Genomic DNA, 17,144 nt, shown 5'->3' with positions numbered 1-17,144 from the left:
ATTATCTTTTGCATGAACTCTTTTTGGCCACTTGGGGCCAGCAAAAACAAGTTGTAGGTTAGATAAATAAGAGTAATGACTTTATTTATATAGCACCTTTCAAAACAAAGTAACAAAGTGCTACAAATAGTAGTTAAAACAATAAAAAACAAAAAGTAAATTGAAAAAATAAAACACATGAATAATAAGAGTAAACCAAAACAGTAAAGTTGCAGGTTGGATTAGCTGAGATGAACTGAACACTGTATGTATTTGAGTGGATTCGTCAACACCTTTCATGTGATCCATTGTTAGTCTGAAAATATTGATTTTAGCTGCGTTAAAGTATATGAAACTTTGAGCACTGAGAAAATAGGAGGAATAGAATAAATTGTTATACAATATCTTCACTCTAAATGGGTGAATTTAAAAAGTCAATAATAAACCGTTAGAGGGGAAGAAAGAAAGATTACAGTAACACATATTTTGACTGAACAGGCAATTTCATTATTTCCCCCTGGGTAGTAAAGACCATTATTTTAACAAGACTACCACTTTCCCTGAAAACTGTAGAACAAGTATTACATTTGATTCTTTAGGGTATTCATTTCTGGTAGTCATATCCACTGATCATTCTCCAACTAGCTTGACACATGGCACGTTGTTGTATGGTCATCTGTAGAGATAGCTTCCAGAAACGGGATGATGTTTGGCTTGTGATACTAGCCCTTCATCTCCTACAGATGGGGCGGGGGGGGGGGTCACAGCTACAAGGCTAACTGGGTGTTAATGTCTCTCTGTGGCTAGTCCTCTGAAAGCCCTTTCAAAGACTGGCATTTCTTCCCTTCCCTTTCTGTCTCCAACAGACGAACTTTGCTGCTGTGGTGGCTTCTAAATCCTCCATTATACAGCCTAAAACAGTCAACAGAGACTTTGGCGACAGAAGCTCCCACTAAGCTACCTTGTGGTGTAATATTTTTCACTGTATGACTTCAATAAATATGATCCAATTTACTTCGGTCCATTTTGTTGCACACCTCACTCTTTTGTTCTCCCATTTGTCTTCCCACCCCTCTGGAATATATTTAACATTTTGTACCTTCAGGTTTCACCTTCTGCTGTTATCGAGAGCGACTCGAAGCTAGAGTTTGTCACCTTGCTCAAGGGCATCTTGAAAAGGCGCAGGTGTGATAATGGCTGTATTGAAACTGAATAGATAAAAAAGGATTCATAGGACGATGCATTGCTGTTGAATTAATCCGAGCTTGTTTTCCATGAGCGCATAGGACATTTAGAACATGTTGGTATACGTTTCTAGAAACATACAGTATGCATACTCGTTTTTACTAATCCTTTAGATTTTCAACACCGGCTCATCTGAGCATCACATTATTCTAGAAACATTGTCAGCCCACTGCCAACAGCTTTTTTTTTTATAATCCTCCCTTTACTGGTACCAACTGTTTGAAGAACTCTTGAGCCTCATACGCACAATGAGAGGCAACCATGAATTTATGATGTTGTTTGTTTGTGATCACATGTATGTCAGGAAAAAGGTTGATTTTCAACATTTCCATGTTTCTGAAGCTGTCTTTCCATTTTGTTGACTTCCAAATGCCAAAATCCAGCTTATTATTATTTCAGTAGTCGAAAGTCATATTGTCCCTGAGCCTGTTGACTAGTCTTTATTGAACTCTGCTGTTTGCACTGCAGCATCCAGCTTCATGTAACTCCCTTGTGTTTTGTGTCTCTTCCAGCCCTCCCCGAACTCCCAGTAGGATCTTCTCTTCCCTGTTGGAGACCTTCTCCACCCCCCACATCCAGCAGCCATGGCAGATGACGCGGACATGCGCAATGAGCTGTCGGACATGCAGCAACGCGCCGACCAGCTGGGCGATGAGGTAAGAACAACGATGCTCGCTGCATCGTGGCAGTTGGAGTTGTGACGGCGCGTAGTGGCACGCTACCCTTCATGCATACTTTCTCACACAGACTGCACATTCACAGGCACACAAATGAGAAACATAGATGAACATTGGGGAGACTTTGAAATAACAGATGCTAAAATGATTTGACATGACAAGTATAATGAATTTGGAAGATAAACATACGTAGTTTCATAGTGACTGTATTTAATGATTTCCCAATTTCGAAAGCGATTTTGATCAAATGAAACATATACGTACATTGTTATCTGCATTCTCATGGTGAAATGGTTGTTCTTGAATGCATAAAAATAGAAAAATCAAACAGCACCTTGCTATATTCTGCCTAGGGCTTTGGCTGTTTGCGTGTGTGTGTGTGTGCGTGTGTGCAGGTGTGGGAGTATAGCTGTATCTGACTTGACATAACACTGCATGGCAACACGTGTGTGTGTGTGTGTGTGTGTGTGTGTGTGTGTGTGTGTGTGTGTGTGTGTGTGTGTGTGTGTGTGTGTGTGTGTGTGTGTGTGTGTGTGTGTGTGTGTGTGTATGTATGTATGTTACAACAGCAGTCAAGAGTGAGACAAAGAGAGAGTCACAGCCATGGCCCAGAGCAGATAGGCCCGCACCCCTCCAGCTGCACATATGACTCACACTGGCACAGCTGAGCAGAATATTAAACACACACACACACACACACATGGACACACAAGCGTGAACATAGGGAAAACGCAAAATGGCGGCATCAAAAAAACTGCTTTAGCCTCTGTTACACTGCCTTACATGAGCTCCCAGATGCACACAGAGGATAACAGCTCGTATATAATAGCCATTTCAGATCAAAGAACAGGAGGGCAACGGCCAAAGTATCGGTTCGAGAGGTAGTTTGGTTGATTGACTTTAGATGTAAAGAGAAAGATGAAATACGGAATAAGGAAAAGGAATGAAAGGAGGAAGATAAGCTACATCAAAAATGGCTGCTCAAATCGAGGCTCTGGCCCCGTTCGATTTCTTACCCAACCCACAACCCCCCGTCTCCATCACCCACCCCTCCGAAGGATCAGCCGTGCTCGCAGGATGGAGCTGTGTCATTGTAGGGAGAAGGAGATATCACAGAGCGAGTGGCTCTATAGCTAGGAATCTGCGGGCTGAAGCCTCACACTTCTCAGAGAAGGGAATTGGAATGTGGGGCTACGCATCTATCAACACACAGGCTAATAATAGACATCCAAGACCCTGGGAGAAAGAGATAGAGAAGGGGGGGATCAAAGCATGCATATATGACAAAAGTGCAGTTTCTTTTCACTGGCAGAGCAGCCGTATTCTTCAGTAAATCACTGGGGAGTTTCTGGATCTCAGACGTGCTTAATAAGCGATTTAGCTTTTGATCTCAAAACCCAATCAACGTAAGCATTTTATTCATTGAATTGACGGATTGATTGAAATAAACATGGCAGAAATCGGTCACCGTTACGGCTACATTAAAAATTCCCACCATCCGGTCAGACATATTCAACGTTCAAACAGTGTGTCCCTGTGAGTTCATGTCGAGGTTATGTCGATAAACGTCAGATATCGATCCTTTTTTGGTGTCGCACTGATTGTTCACAATGACTCCACTTTGTTGTGATACACGCTCGATTACGCTCAGTTCAATGACAATACACCCAGAGTCCCAGACACATGCTTGTATTATTTCTGTGTTTATTTGTTGGGGAATTTTTATGTCAAGTTGAATGCTTTTTCTCGTCTTGATGGCTGTAGCTGTTTCAATCTGTCGTGTCATTTCAAATGGAAACTAACTGCGTCTTTCATTTTTTCCACAGTCGCTGGAGAGCACTCGTCGTATGCTGCAGCTCGTGGAAGAGGTAAGGAGAAAAATGGCACCGCACCGGTAGGAAGTCAATGTAGCGATGCAAAGTTCTTCTATATGCAGGACAGGCTGATATATCTTCTGTCCCAAAAAAAATGCAGAAGAAATAATTTACTCAGGCATAATTGTAGTAACATAATGACAGTTGATTATTAGTAGCAGTTTGAATAATAGAACTATTAGGCCATTTCCTTTAGATCCTGTCTTATAATTATTTTGCTAAGATGTTTTACAGTTGACAAATTACAATACAATTCTTTAGTCAAGCTTTATTTGTGTATCTGAAGGAGCCAACATTACCCACCACAGCTTTGAAACAATGTCCCCATTATTTTCATATTCCAACTAAGAGCCCGATACTGTGGCAAGTAGCAATACACATGAAGCATGGCGGAGGAAGGCAGTGGGTTGTCTCATAGGAGCAGGGCTGAACGTGAGCTGGTACAGTCAGCACCGTAAGAGGCTCCGTGTTATCTTTGGAAGCACGTTTACACCACATAACATCTTTAAGAGCTGGGTAAAATATGTCAGTCAGGAAAGGAAAATATGATAATTTGGGAAGAGCGAGACCTTAATCCTCATAAGAGGGTTGAACAAAATGAAAGCAGTGGAGGACCTTATATCAAGTCTCTATTTCATCCCACACTAGCACTTTCTGGCTAAAAATGTCCCTTTGCAGATGACACGTAGACTGTCAGCCATTCCAAATGCTACTGTGTCGGATGCTGGTCGACTTATTGGTTTCCGAAACTACCTTATCCAAATTCAAGATGTAGCTTCAGCATACGCAGTATCTTTCTGTTGTAAGTACTTTAATCCACAGTCATGTCAGGAAGGACTGAGTGATGGTGCCATTATCACATTTCACAAAATGACCGTCAGAGAGAGGGTGTGCGCACACTCGTAGGCCCGCAGACTTTCTAGATTTTCAATTTGCTCATGTAACATTCATGCCGATAAATAATGCTGCAATAAACTGAGAGTAAAGGACAAGGATAAAGAGGAACAGACTGCGAGTGACACTCCGAGAGAGAGAAAGAGAGAGAAAGAGAGAGAGTGAGGGAGAGAGAGATGTAGGGAATAAAAGGGAGGATGAAGGATACAGGGAGAGAAAAGGCGTGGACAGCTGGGGGTGGTGGCGTCTGACAGGCTCTCAGTGCAGATCTCAAGGTCACATTGATCATCCGTCGCTCCCTACGACTGTACTGCAGGCATTCTATTACCAGACAGCTTGAGATGTTTCTATGCCATTTTAACAGGGCTGGAATGCTCCTACTTTTTATATAACATTCAGTCTAGTGCATGACTTAATTCAGGATTTCTGCTATGCAGTCCAGTAATATAATCGACTAAGGACAAGAAGGTTTGAATAGTTGCGTGACAAAATGTAATCTATCCGACTGATTTGAATGTAAGAATCCACACTGAACCGTCTGCAGTCCTGTATGGGATCATGGTTGATTATTCCTGGTTTCCCGCCCAGAGACACATCTCGACTACTTTGGGATTTCTCTTGGACGCAGGCTTGCCGAATTAGAGAGTAATTTATACACCGTAGTGTCATTATTGCTCCCCTCTCGCCTCTCAAACATCAATATGGCTTCCTTCCAAACTGCTGAGGAGGCAGGGGAGGATGGTGTGTGCACTGGTATGTGTGTATATGTTTGTGCATTAAAGTGTGTGCCTACACACCATAATCTCATTTATGCCTATCAGGCCGGACCAGGTGCCTGGTTTTAGTGTCGCAGTGTTGAATTTCTAAGTAGCAGAGAGGAAGATGAGTTGCCTATAAGCAAGTGTTGCTATCCTCCGCCTCCTCACACTCTTTCTACCAACATCAAAACCTGTAGCCAGCCCAGCCTATCAGTGACTAATAGCTTCTTCTTTTTTTCGTGCAACACTTGTACTGTGGGCTCAGCTGTTCAGATGGTTCACAGTCAGGAAGGAATTTACATAAAATCTGAAGGCTTAAAGAAAACCAACAAAAAGTCTTCATTTCCAACATGGGGGAAAATAAAAGCAGTCTTTCTTGCAGGTTACAAGCGATACTAATGCGTTGGTTAAAGGTCCAACAGCTGCTAGATGAAGAGACACAAGTGGTGTCATTTGTACAAGGAAATCCAATTGCAGGGTTCTCTTTTTTAACGAGATCTCTCCTTTGCTGTGTTATCAGCATTATTATTGGAAATCCCCTGGGGGGCTATTTTCATGTTTCCTGTTCAAGGTGCAATGGCCAAATGACCATTTCCCCTTCTAATCAATACCAGCTTGCACGTTTGCTGACGTTGGGAGTAGAAAAATATGATGTACAACAGGAATGTGAAAATACATTTTCCCTGGGTTTGGTGATGGTATATTAACTCACTGTTTGGCTTTAGAGATAGCATGCTTGGCTTTAATCCCATTGTGTGTGACTCAAACGGATTTAAAAGAAGTCATAGGTACCAAAAGCTAAATTTTCTATGAAATGTGGTTCAAGTTTGGGATACTCTACCTTTTGCTTTGATTTTAGGTTGTGTTTTCTGGTTATTTAATAGAATATTTCATCATATTTATTCAAATAATTTGCTTTCTTGCTGGGAATTAGCTGAGACAATATTAAACCAAAGCCTGGAGAGGTTAGAAAGCACAAACTCTGGCAAGTAAGAAAAATATTCTCTAAATCATGTCATAGTATAAGCCTTGACACAAATGTTCATTGAAAGGTGTGCTAGTAAAGCCTCAGCTACCTTCCCTCCATATTGTGCTAGCAGAGTTAAATTGTCTTCAGAAATCGGTGTTTTTTTTTAAACCGAAGAATACAATATCGAAGAACACAAAATAATGTTAAAGAGCAGTAAACAAATGAACAAATAAAAAATGTCCAACTCCGCAAAAAATAAAAATAAAACGTTTATGCTGTAAAGGTTCAAAGGATAATGTTAAATGGAAATTGCAGATAATATTTTTCAGCAGGTACTTATTCCCATAGCTGCCTAATTACTGACCTCCTTTGCATTTGTTTTCCTCCCTCCCCACCCCTCCTTTGTACCTGGCTGTCTTATGGGAATAGAGCAAAGATGCCGGCATCAGGACTTTGGTTATGTTGGACGAGCAGGGAGGTAAGTCTGCAAGAGGGGCGAGACCAAAGCTGGAGAAATGATTCTGTATTTTGTAGTGGAGTTATGAATTCATATTATATTCAGCACCATAAGGGAAATGTTGGTGATACATTAATGCTATCAAAACACTTGTGAATGGATGAATTGTTTCATATGCGGTTGCTTTTTTCATTTAAATGAATATTCCAAACTAATTCATTTTTTTCCCCTTGATTTCTTTCAAGTAATATTTTATCATTTGGCTTTTAACACATGGTTCTTTTGGTTGGTCAAAGGTGCCATTGTAACTCTTATGGGAAATGTTTTTCTTTCTGCCTTCTTTAACCTTTGTTTCCTTTGGCTAACACTATTCTTTTTTGTTTGCCTAACTGCTTTTGATTTGTCAGCAGCTTTTTATTATTTTCATTAGCTAACAAAGACATCGAAAGGAAATCTACAGTATGTGCCAAAACACTTTTTAACGCCAGCCACTGTAGTGCCAAAACCATCAAGAAAAACAGAATCTCATTGGGTTAACATGTTAGTCCTGTGGCAGCAAAAGGCAGGGGGGCTTCTGGGCTGTTCTTGGATCTGTTTGGGCTACAACCTTCTCAAGAACTATGGAGGAAACACTTTTTGGATGTTTAATTAGGTCATATTGGCATCAAAGTCTTACTAACCTTTTTTCCCGATGCCAGTACATTCAGCTAATGAACCTTTATATCAAATAAGTAGAAGCTAAAATTCCACCTACCGGTATATAAAAATGTCTAAGGTCAGTTTTAAATGATTACAGTTTGGTGTCTTTAGCCGTTTCCTGTAAACACTACTGGGGACATAAATGCCCAAACAGGTCTGAGAACAGCTCAGCAGGCCCTACCCCCCTGCTAACAGGGGAAAAAACATGTACAAGAAGTAAATGAGAACAACGATCGATTTAGCTGGTAATGACAAAATATTCAATCACTTCTCTCTCAACCCATACACTGCTTTGTACAATCCCTGGTTAGATGCAGCTTGTTAAGGAGGAAGTCAACAACCCACAGTGAATAACAAAGTTGAAACTGTGCAACGTTGCAACACTAATATTGGGAGTGTGAAACTGTGAAAAGGTACCTTGTGCTTCTCTTGGCTCTAGGGAAGACATGGGCCCTCAGCGCTTCCATTGGCTGGAAGGCATGTATACCAATTCACCAATCCTTTATAAGAGAGTCTTAATAGCACCAACACGGTCGCTTTGACAGTTCTAGCTCCTCTTTAATTTATCCCTTCATCCCTAGTGTCCAATGGGCTATTATGCTCCCATAGGATCAACACACCAAAATCAATTGCAACGGTTGACCAGCCACATGCTATAAGCCTGACCTGACCTCTGACCCTGTGTTGTTGACATTCTTCAAGCAAAATACCCTGTGGCTCTTTGGTTCTTGATACTAGAGACGATTATTAAAGATTGGGAAGGTTTGTTTTTGGTGAAATAGAATATAAAAACCTTCAGCCACTTTACTCTTTAATGTGTGCAGCATTCTGTACTTCACTCTCTTAGCACTGGCTTAACATTGATCCTTTCGTGGTTGAATATATTTATATAAATGCATGCCAGCCAGGGATTTTACAAATCGGAAAAAAGTCAATGAACTATGTTTTGACTCCGTTCCATATTTAACTGTGCCTCACCCTTTCACACTCTGCACGCACCCTATTTCCCTCAATCATTATCAGGAGGGAGAATACTTTGTGCTGTTGAACAGCCACCGACCCACCACATCGGCATGACAAAGACCCCCCGATGCCCATAAACCAGAATCCAATCATACTTGAAATCCTTTCAGTAACCCTGAACAAAGCAACACATGTAGTATTCAGTTAAACAAACCAGGTCTATACACTCCATGGTGGCAGCCATTTTTTAAAATGAAGTAGAACCTTCACGGTTTTAATATAAGCTAACAAGGACACAGTAGCTTGCCTTTCTAAACTGCAAACAGCTAGCTAATATATACTGTATATAACATACACACAGACGTGAGTGTCACATTCATCTTCTAATTCAACTTTCGGCAACAAAGCAAACAACTGAATTTCCCAAAATGTAGAACTGTTTCTGTGACAGGAACGTTGAAAGATTTCAATTTTTCAATTGAATTTACGAAGCACACTGAGAAATAGTAATCCCCCTTCATTTGATTTTTCTGTGCTTTCATACCATTCTCTAGCCCACGAGAGTGCACATAATCGTATCTTTTCAGACCGAATTGACGCACTCAATGGAAACTAAATCTCTCACGCTGACACACACGCGCATACACCAGAGAGCAAACACATGACTCACTGACTGCTCATCATAACTCATATTTCTGTCAATCAGTCAATGAAATTCATTCCACTACTGTCATCCCTTTGTCCTGACCAGAGCAACTCGATCGTGTTGAAGATGGCATGAACCATATCAACCAAGACATGAAGGAAGCCGAGAAAAATTTAAAAGATATAGGGATTGGGAAATGCTGTGGATTTTTCATATGTCCATGTAACAAGTAGGTACTGACAACGTGCCCAAAAGGTTCTTCTACATATGTGGTGACGTCCAGTTTTCCTCTTTTATTTTACTTTTTTTTTTTTTACTTTCTTTCGTCATAGTGAGTGTCTGAAGTTGTTGTCTTCTCTCCTTTGTCCTCTCTCTATCTCTCTTTTCCTCTCTTCCTCTCTCTCTCTCTCTCTCTCTTCTCGTGCTTCGTTCTGTGGGGGATAAATGACTTGTGTTTAATCAGAGCAACTGGAGCGCATCGAGGAGGGAATGGACCAAATCAATAAGGACATGAAGGATGCAGAAAAGAATTTGAACGATCTAGGGAAATTCTGTGGTCTTTGCTCCTGTCCATGTAACAAGTAGGTGCTGCTTGCCTGCCTGCCTGCCTGCCAGCCATACAAAAACAAAAAAATAATAATAAACATTTAAGAAAGCAAAATATAACCGAGGTAGAAGTGACATTACGATGGCCATCAGCCAATAGTCTGCTCTGCTCCAGTTCCAAAAAAACTTATTTAACAGGGTGGGCCCTGTTGTGATTTCAAATACTTTCTCTCCCACACACACAATCATACACAGTACACATAAAGTCGAGCTGAAATTTAAATTCTTCTCACTTGTGTAGGGAACAACTGGATAGGTGCATATGCCAAGATCCTCTTCAAGCCTCTAAGTGGTTGTTTTCCAGAGGCAGCATTTGACTGACATTTGTGAAGTGACATGCCGTAGTCGTGCGTTGTGCGCTACTTACTGGAGAACGTCATATAGCATATAGCACTGCATAACCTGAAAACACTGATTCAAGATACTGTATATAAAAAAAAAATCGAATTTTAAATGCTGTTTATGTAACATTAGTGATGTGAGACAACATTTGTGAGGACCCATTGCACTGTTAAATATGTATTCCCCCTGCAAACTACACCAGCCCAGCAGCTGGAAATAAACGGAAAAAAAAAAATAATAATAATAATAATGAACTTTTTGGCATGTTTACTAAATAACAACAACTTACACTAAGGATAGATAAAAAGATTTCTTAGCAAAAATGAATATTTAATTTCAGTTCGACTTTGATGCAAATTCAGGCAAATACATACACACAGTAGATCATTGTGGGCAAATGCAGCAGCCTTGGGTTCTTATCGCGTCTTTCCCCCCCCCCTAGATTGGCATCCTTACATCCCATGGTACTTCAGTCTGAGCCTTCACTACATGATTGGCCTCTGAGAAGTAGGATAGACACTCTCACAAACTGTTACTAACCATGTAAAAACCCTACCCTACTTATCTCTTTGGTGCTGCTTTTGCACAGTCAATGTGTTCATAGACTCGCAAGACCCACATCCTATAAAGTCAAACTCAAAAAGTACAGTCCTTCATATAAACTTTTTTCTCCACTCAGCCGAAGCCATGGTTCATCAAAAAGTGCCTCTACTAAAACACCTACCAAGTGCCATATTCTCTAAGCTCACACTTCTCCGAACACCTTCATAATAGGATAATAATTCATAATACAAAAGTGGAGAATGGACTTCTATAACTGGCCTTCTCAGCCATAAAATCACTTAAATGTAACCAAAAGAGCAGGGCTTGGGCTTACAAAGCATCTTGGAACTCAGATCATTTTATGCATTGACTCCAGCTGGAAATTCATTGATCTTGGTCCCAGAATGCATTTTGTCAGCCTGGTCCAGAACTGTTTGACACTTCTCCTCATATGCATGATCTCTTCCTCTACCACACCGCTCTAACATCCAGCCAATCCTCACCTTTTTACAGGCAACAAGAGCTTTTCGTTTCCCTCTGAGCCCCCTGCCCCCCTCCCCCCAACCACCATTTTCGAACCACCAAGTGCCAATGACATGGAATGACTGGTGGCGAGCATGACCCTTTGAATGCTCATGCATGCATACATGATGAAACTGATATTAACAATGAAGTTGGTGTTGATTATGTTGATGGTGATAGTGAACAAATCGAATCTTGTGTTTTATTTACCACAAGCAGTACAAAGCCTGGGTCTGGTGAACACTGAATACACAGCAGATAGTCCAACTTGTCTTATTTGGAAAATGTCAAAATATTAATAATATTCAGTTTGACGGACAACTGATACAAAAGACTCTTTTATATATGTACACGGCAAAATGTGTCAATAACTATCCCTAAATATTCAATCAAAAAAAAATTATTTATAAAGAACAAAAAAATACAAAATAATATAGTTCAAGTCCTTCCTGCATGAAAAATAAGGAAAAGAAAACCGAATGGTTAAAAAAAGGAAGCGAATACTGCCTGACATATTGTGCTAGGAAAAGGCAGTGAACACATCACAAGAAAAATTAAAACTGACAGCGTGACACATTCAAAGCGAAAGAGAAGAGTGATATCTGTTGTTCCTGGGAGCTCGAAAGTGGGCTAAGACATATGCTCAGTGAGATGTCTGCAGGGATGTAGACGTCTTTGTCTCTAAAATGGGGAACGTCATGCAACTGCGTGATAGCCGTATCTGTACATGGCTCCTTGTGGTCGTGCAGCTCACTTGTTTTTCCCCTCTTGTTGGGCTGCTTTTCCCCTGCAGTGCCACCACTCCTGCAGAGCGCTGGGCTAAATTAGCTTTTATCCGGCACTGGCTGTTCAACATTTCTGTTCGCTTAGCTCCCTCTCCCGCAGGGAACTCGCTCACATGTAGGTCAGCCGTATCAGATAGGGGCATGATAGCCTGCTGGAAAGTTGACTCAAATGATGAACATATAGATGGAGATATACAGAGGAGATATATTTTAGTTGGATTTTCTTTCTTTTCTTTTCTTTTTTACTAATCATAGAGAGTGAGAATTAATTCCCTCATACGTAACATGCTAGGAAATGTTTCTAATCCTTCCACATGCTGACTTCAGGATTTTAGGTACTTTATGAATTTGGATTCCGTCTTTATGCCACTGATAGCGGGTTTAGATTTTGATTGGTGGATACGTCTTGCACACAGGGAATACATTAGATATAATGAATTTAGTTTTAGCACAGGATCTGCAATACTCAAATGATCTAATCAGATCATCTCAGAGATATGCACTATAGCCACGCTCAGACTGCAGGGAAGCAAATGGCGAAGGAGAAAAAATAACAATGTCAAATGAAAGGAAAGTGATGCGAGAGGTAATGTGCAATGTTAGCGAACTAAAGAAAGAGAAAAAAGGAACAAACTAGGAACACAGAAAAAGGACTCAGACGGTAGTTGTCTGAGTGAGTGTGTGTGTGTGCGTGTGTTTACCACACTGGTGTGTGTCAGCAAGTCCAGGGAGCTAAGTGAAGCCTGCCGTTAGCCCAGTTCTATTAATAAAAGCAGTGTAGGAGGCTGAGCCATTTTGGTTACAGCAAGAATACACAGCACTCCAAGGTTATACCAAACTCAACAACCAATGCTGCAATAAAAGTAAAGATATTTTGAGAGTATTGTTGAATATGAGATGGTCCTGCAATCACAAGTGCCTTAAAGGTCTGGAGATACAAATACTATAAACAGCAACTAAAGCAATAAAACTTGAGTCCGTCTGTTACGTTCCCATCTTTCCCCACTCTTTGTGCCAAATCAGATGCTGAATTTGACAAAGCCATACAGCACAGGTGTGACTGCAAAAGGTTATCTTTCTACTTTGCACTTTCTACTGTGACACAGATACAGATGAATCCTATAAATGCGGAAGTGTCAGAAACCGCATAACGCCCTTCAGTCCTCCTACCTGACAGCCAAACTTGTCCAAAGCTCTGAACCCGGAAAGAAAAGCGGCGATAATTTGTTAACAAAAAGGCGGGGTTCTGGGGGTAGAGATGGGCGTGTTACAGTAGGTCTAGGAGTAGTTAACCGTGGTGTTATTCTCTGCTGACTCCTCCAGTTTCTTGTTTTATTTTGTTTTATTTTGTCGTGCGGCAGTTTGTTCTCCACGTTACTCGTCGTCCCTCCTTACGGTGTGACAGTCCTGTACACTCTGTGTTGTGTGTCTGCCAACAGCTCGTCTCGTCTCTGTTTTCTGTCACACTGGGACATTTGCTGTGGGGGTGGGGTTGGGTTTACCATTACCACACAAGTGCACAAGGAGGATGGTTTCAAGAAAGAAAGGAGGGAAAGGAAAGGGGTATTGTCACACACTGAGTCAACCCACATTTAAGACGCTATCAGAATTGCATGCCTAGAGAACATACAGATGTGATTCTGAGCAGCATGTTATATACCTACAAGATATAACATCACACACATTACTATTGTGAAACTAATCCCAATTGACCAACCAGTCCATGCCTGCTATGCTTTGCTTGACTTAGTCTAGTCCCCACCATATATTTATGTGCTGGATGCATGAAACCAAATAACCTCTTTGTGTCAGCTACATACTGCATACTATATATATACTGTATATATTTATGTGCTGCAGTACCTCGAATCCAAGGCTCTCTTTGTAGATTTGACTCATAGGAAGCCAGCCTTGTCGAGGTGATTGATGAAATCTTTGGCTCAAACTGTTGATTAACTGTCCCTCCTCATCCTCCCCTTCGCTGTGGGCAACCAGGATGAAGAGCGGCGGCAGCAAGGCCTGGGGGAAAAACCAGGACGGGGTGGTGGCCAGTCAGCCCGCCCGCGTGGTGGACGAGCGTGAACAGATGGCCATCAGTGGAGGCTTTATCCGCAGGTAAGAGGGGCTTGAGGTTCATACAACAAAACACCAAAGGTTTAACATTGACTGATAAGAGAGAAAGGAATGAGTAGGGAAGGTGGGCTGTATAGAGAGGCATAGGTGAAGAGAAACCCGGCGGTGGATCTGAGAAATATGAGTGTCCATGAGTACAGAGTACAGAGTGCACAGGATAGTGTCCAGATGCCTGGTCTGAGGTCAGACACTGAACTTCAGAGACAAGAAAAAGGATCAAGGTCAAGGTCAAGGTCAAATTTATTTATAAAGCACATTTACAAACAGCGGGTACTGCCCCAAAGTGCTGTACAGGTTAAATTCTAATAAAATAATCCACATTTATTACAAATAAGAAACCAAAAGAAAAACACATAAGAAAATACTCAGCTCAGCTGGTTCCGAAGGCCAGTGCAAAAAAATGTGTCTTCAGCAGACATTTAAAATTTTCCAAAGAAGTGGCAGATCTGATGTATAAAGGAAGATAATTCCACAACTTGGGTCCAGCTACAGCGAAGGCTCTGTCTCCCCTGCTCTTCAGCTTAGACCTGGGACAGTCTATAATACATTGGTCAGAGGACCTCAGTGCTCTGACAGGACTGTGCAGAGAGATCATCTCTGACAGATAAGGTGGCGCTAGACCATTTAGACATTTAAAAACAAACAAGAGGATTTTAAAATCTATTCTAAAAACAACAGGCAGCCAATGAAGAGATGCCAGGACAGGAGTGATGTGATCATATCGAGATGCTCCTGAGAGCAAGCGTGCAGCTGCACTCTGAACCATCTGGAGGCGCTGAATTGAGGACTGGCTCAAACCAAAATAAAGTGAATTACAGTAGTCCAAGCGACTAATTACAAGAGCAAGGACTACTGTCTGGAATTGGTCAGAGGGCAAGTAACGCTTCACCTTCCCAAGAAGCCTAAGATGAAAAAAGTTCATCAAGGATCAGAGGTGAAATATGGATGAGAGTGTCTTCAGTGTCCTTTGTGAACCCGGCAACATGTGATGTCACAGTATTTAAATCTACTTGTGTTTGCGTGTGTTTTTTAGGGTAACAGACGATGCCCGGGAAAATGAGATGGACGAGAATCTGGAGCAGGTGGGTGGCATCATCGGTAACCTGCGCCACATGGCCCTGGACATGGGCAACGAGATCGACACCCAGAACCGCCAGATCGACAGGATCATGGACAAGGTATGCCTCCTGCCGAGCTCTAGATTACATAGCACTGTATCTTATTACTTTCATCAATTTCAGTATTAAGGAAAGTTAACAACGCACGTCTGTGTGATGTTGAAAAATAAGAAAAAGAATCAGGAATATTTGCTTACTTTAGAGAATGCATTTTGGGAAATGTAGAGCACAGGACTGCTCAAATTTAAACTGTAATTAGAAATCTGTTCAGTCACGTGTATTTCTCATTATGTCTATAACATGATTAGCAAAACACAACCGAGTGATATCCTTTGAAGTCTTAATTTAGGGTTTTGTAAGCCACCGGCTGCGATGACCATTAGAGGTGATGTATTTTACTTAAAATTGCAGGATTTGAGTTCATCAGTTCAAAAACAATTCCTTGGTGGGAGGCAGAGTACAACTACAAGCACTGAGACTTTTGTCCTTAGCGGCCATAAGTCTCCCTCTCCCCACAAGAAAGTTTGACAAGACCAAAGTCTAAACTAAATATTTTTTCTTATACAGTTATATTTGTCCAGCCACATATTAATTTTATTTCCCAACACAAAGGTCTAAATGCTATTTTAAAGCCTAATTCTTGTAAAGAAATAATCAATTAGGAAATAACAGGAAAAGTGTACAGTATACACAGTATTTAGTGATCGCAATGTCCTCAATGTCAGCTACCGCGGTAACCCATTCTGAGTTCTTCTTAAGTTACAAACTGATATCCTTCTCTTCTCTCTTCCTCCCCTTTTCCACCACCCAGGCTGATTCCAACAAGACAAGGATTGACGAGGCCAACCAGCGCGCCACAAAGATGTTGGGCAGTGGCTAAACACCCCGAGCCCAGAGCATGGGCGTCGCGCTCCGTACATCGACAGGCGCCGACATGCTTTCATCATTGTATTGACCCTCTAGGTTTGCACACATGCACATATCACCTTCCCTTCCCCACATTGTAAATGTTGTTCTGTGTGTTGTCTGTCGAGCTTTTTCAAGATGATTGTCCTCGTACAAAGATGATTTCTTATATTCCGTATATCATTCTTTCCAAAGGTTGTATATAGTGCTGACTTGATGGCTCTCTAGCTCACCTGTGAAGTTTTTATTCTCTTTATCAAAATATGTATGTATATCATATATTATAATATATCATATATAATATATATATATATATTTAAAACTACACTGCTCTGGATGACAAGTATATAATAGGAATGCTATAAAAGCTGTTTGTTTTTATTCTTTTTCCTTTTCAGTATCTCAGTATCGTCCTAGTAAAACTGTGTCATTCCATGTAGGCTACTGTTATGCTCCTTATTTTGGTGTTGTCATGACAAAATGGAGAATACTGAAAGACAAACATGAGCGTAGATTTACTGAGTGTAGATTCTATTCAGAGTTCAGAGGAATGTGATTGCAAATAGCACTTAACAATCAAAGGCAGTGGTTGGTACATTTTCCTTCATCGCAATCATACTGAGTTACTGTTTAGACAATGTGCAATTAGTCTCTCTGTAGCTGTATTAGACATTGCATTCCAAGTGATGTGAATTGTGCGTTCTCTGCATGACAAATGGTAGATTTTAGTCTTATAAATAAAACCTGTCTGAAAAATATATATAAAAAATGATAACATGGCAGTAGCAAATTGACAAAACGCATGCTCAGTATTAGGACACTGTTGATCGTTCCATAATCCTGCAAGTTTGCAATAGTGCCACTCTTTTTGTCTCGATATATTTACCGACTGTGACCATCTCGTTGTAAAATAATGCAAAAGGGATCAAAAAAGTGAGAGAAAGATGAAACAAATGAGGACTTGGGGTTGTATTGCAAAAAAATATTACCTGTTTTCTAAATGATTATGCAGTTCATTGATGAAGAT

General features: G+C 40.9%; 1 protein-coding gene across 2 annotated transcripts; it reads left to right on the top strand.

The window, feature by feature from the left end:
- Positions 1–1,808: 1,808 nt before the first annotated feature.
- Positions 1,809–16,091, top strand: snap25a (synaptosome associated protein 25a; the record flags this gene model as incomplete). Of its 2 annotated transcripts, none has more annotated exons than XM_080048292.1 (7): positions 1,809–1,880; positions 3,728–3,769; positions 6,827–6,875; positions 9,626–9,743; positions 13,956–14,075; positions 15,127–15,271; positions 16,023–16,091. In XM_080048292.1, 7 exons carry the CDS (start codon positions 1,809–1,811, stop codon positions 16,089–16,091), a joined length of 615 nt encoding a protein of 204 aa, XP_079904418.1. The 2 variants fall into 2 exon arrangements, with proteins under 2 accessions (XP_079904418.1, XP_079904417.1); XM_080048291.1 differs by lacking the exon at positions 9,626–9,743 and adding an exon at positions 9,268–9,391.
- Positions 16,092–17,144: the final 1,053 nt, after the last annotated feature.

Source organism: Ammodytes marinus (assembly GCF_949987685.1).
Source record: "Ammodytes marinus genome assembly, chromosome: 19".
Classification (NCBI taxonomy): domain Eukaryota; kingdom Metazoa; phylum Chordata; class Actinopteri; order Uranoscopiformes; family Ammodytidae; genus Ammodytes; species Ammodytes marinus.
Note: the sequence above shows the minus strand (reverse complement) of the source record. Positions and strands in the feature narration are given on the sequence as shown.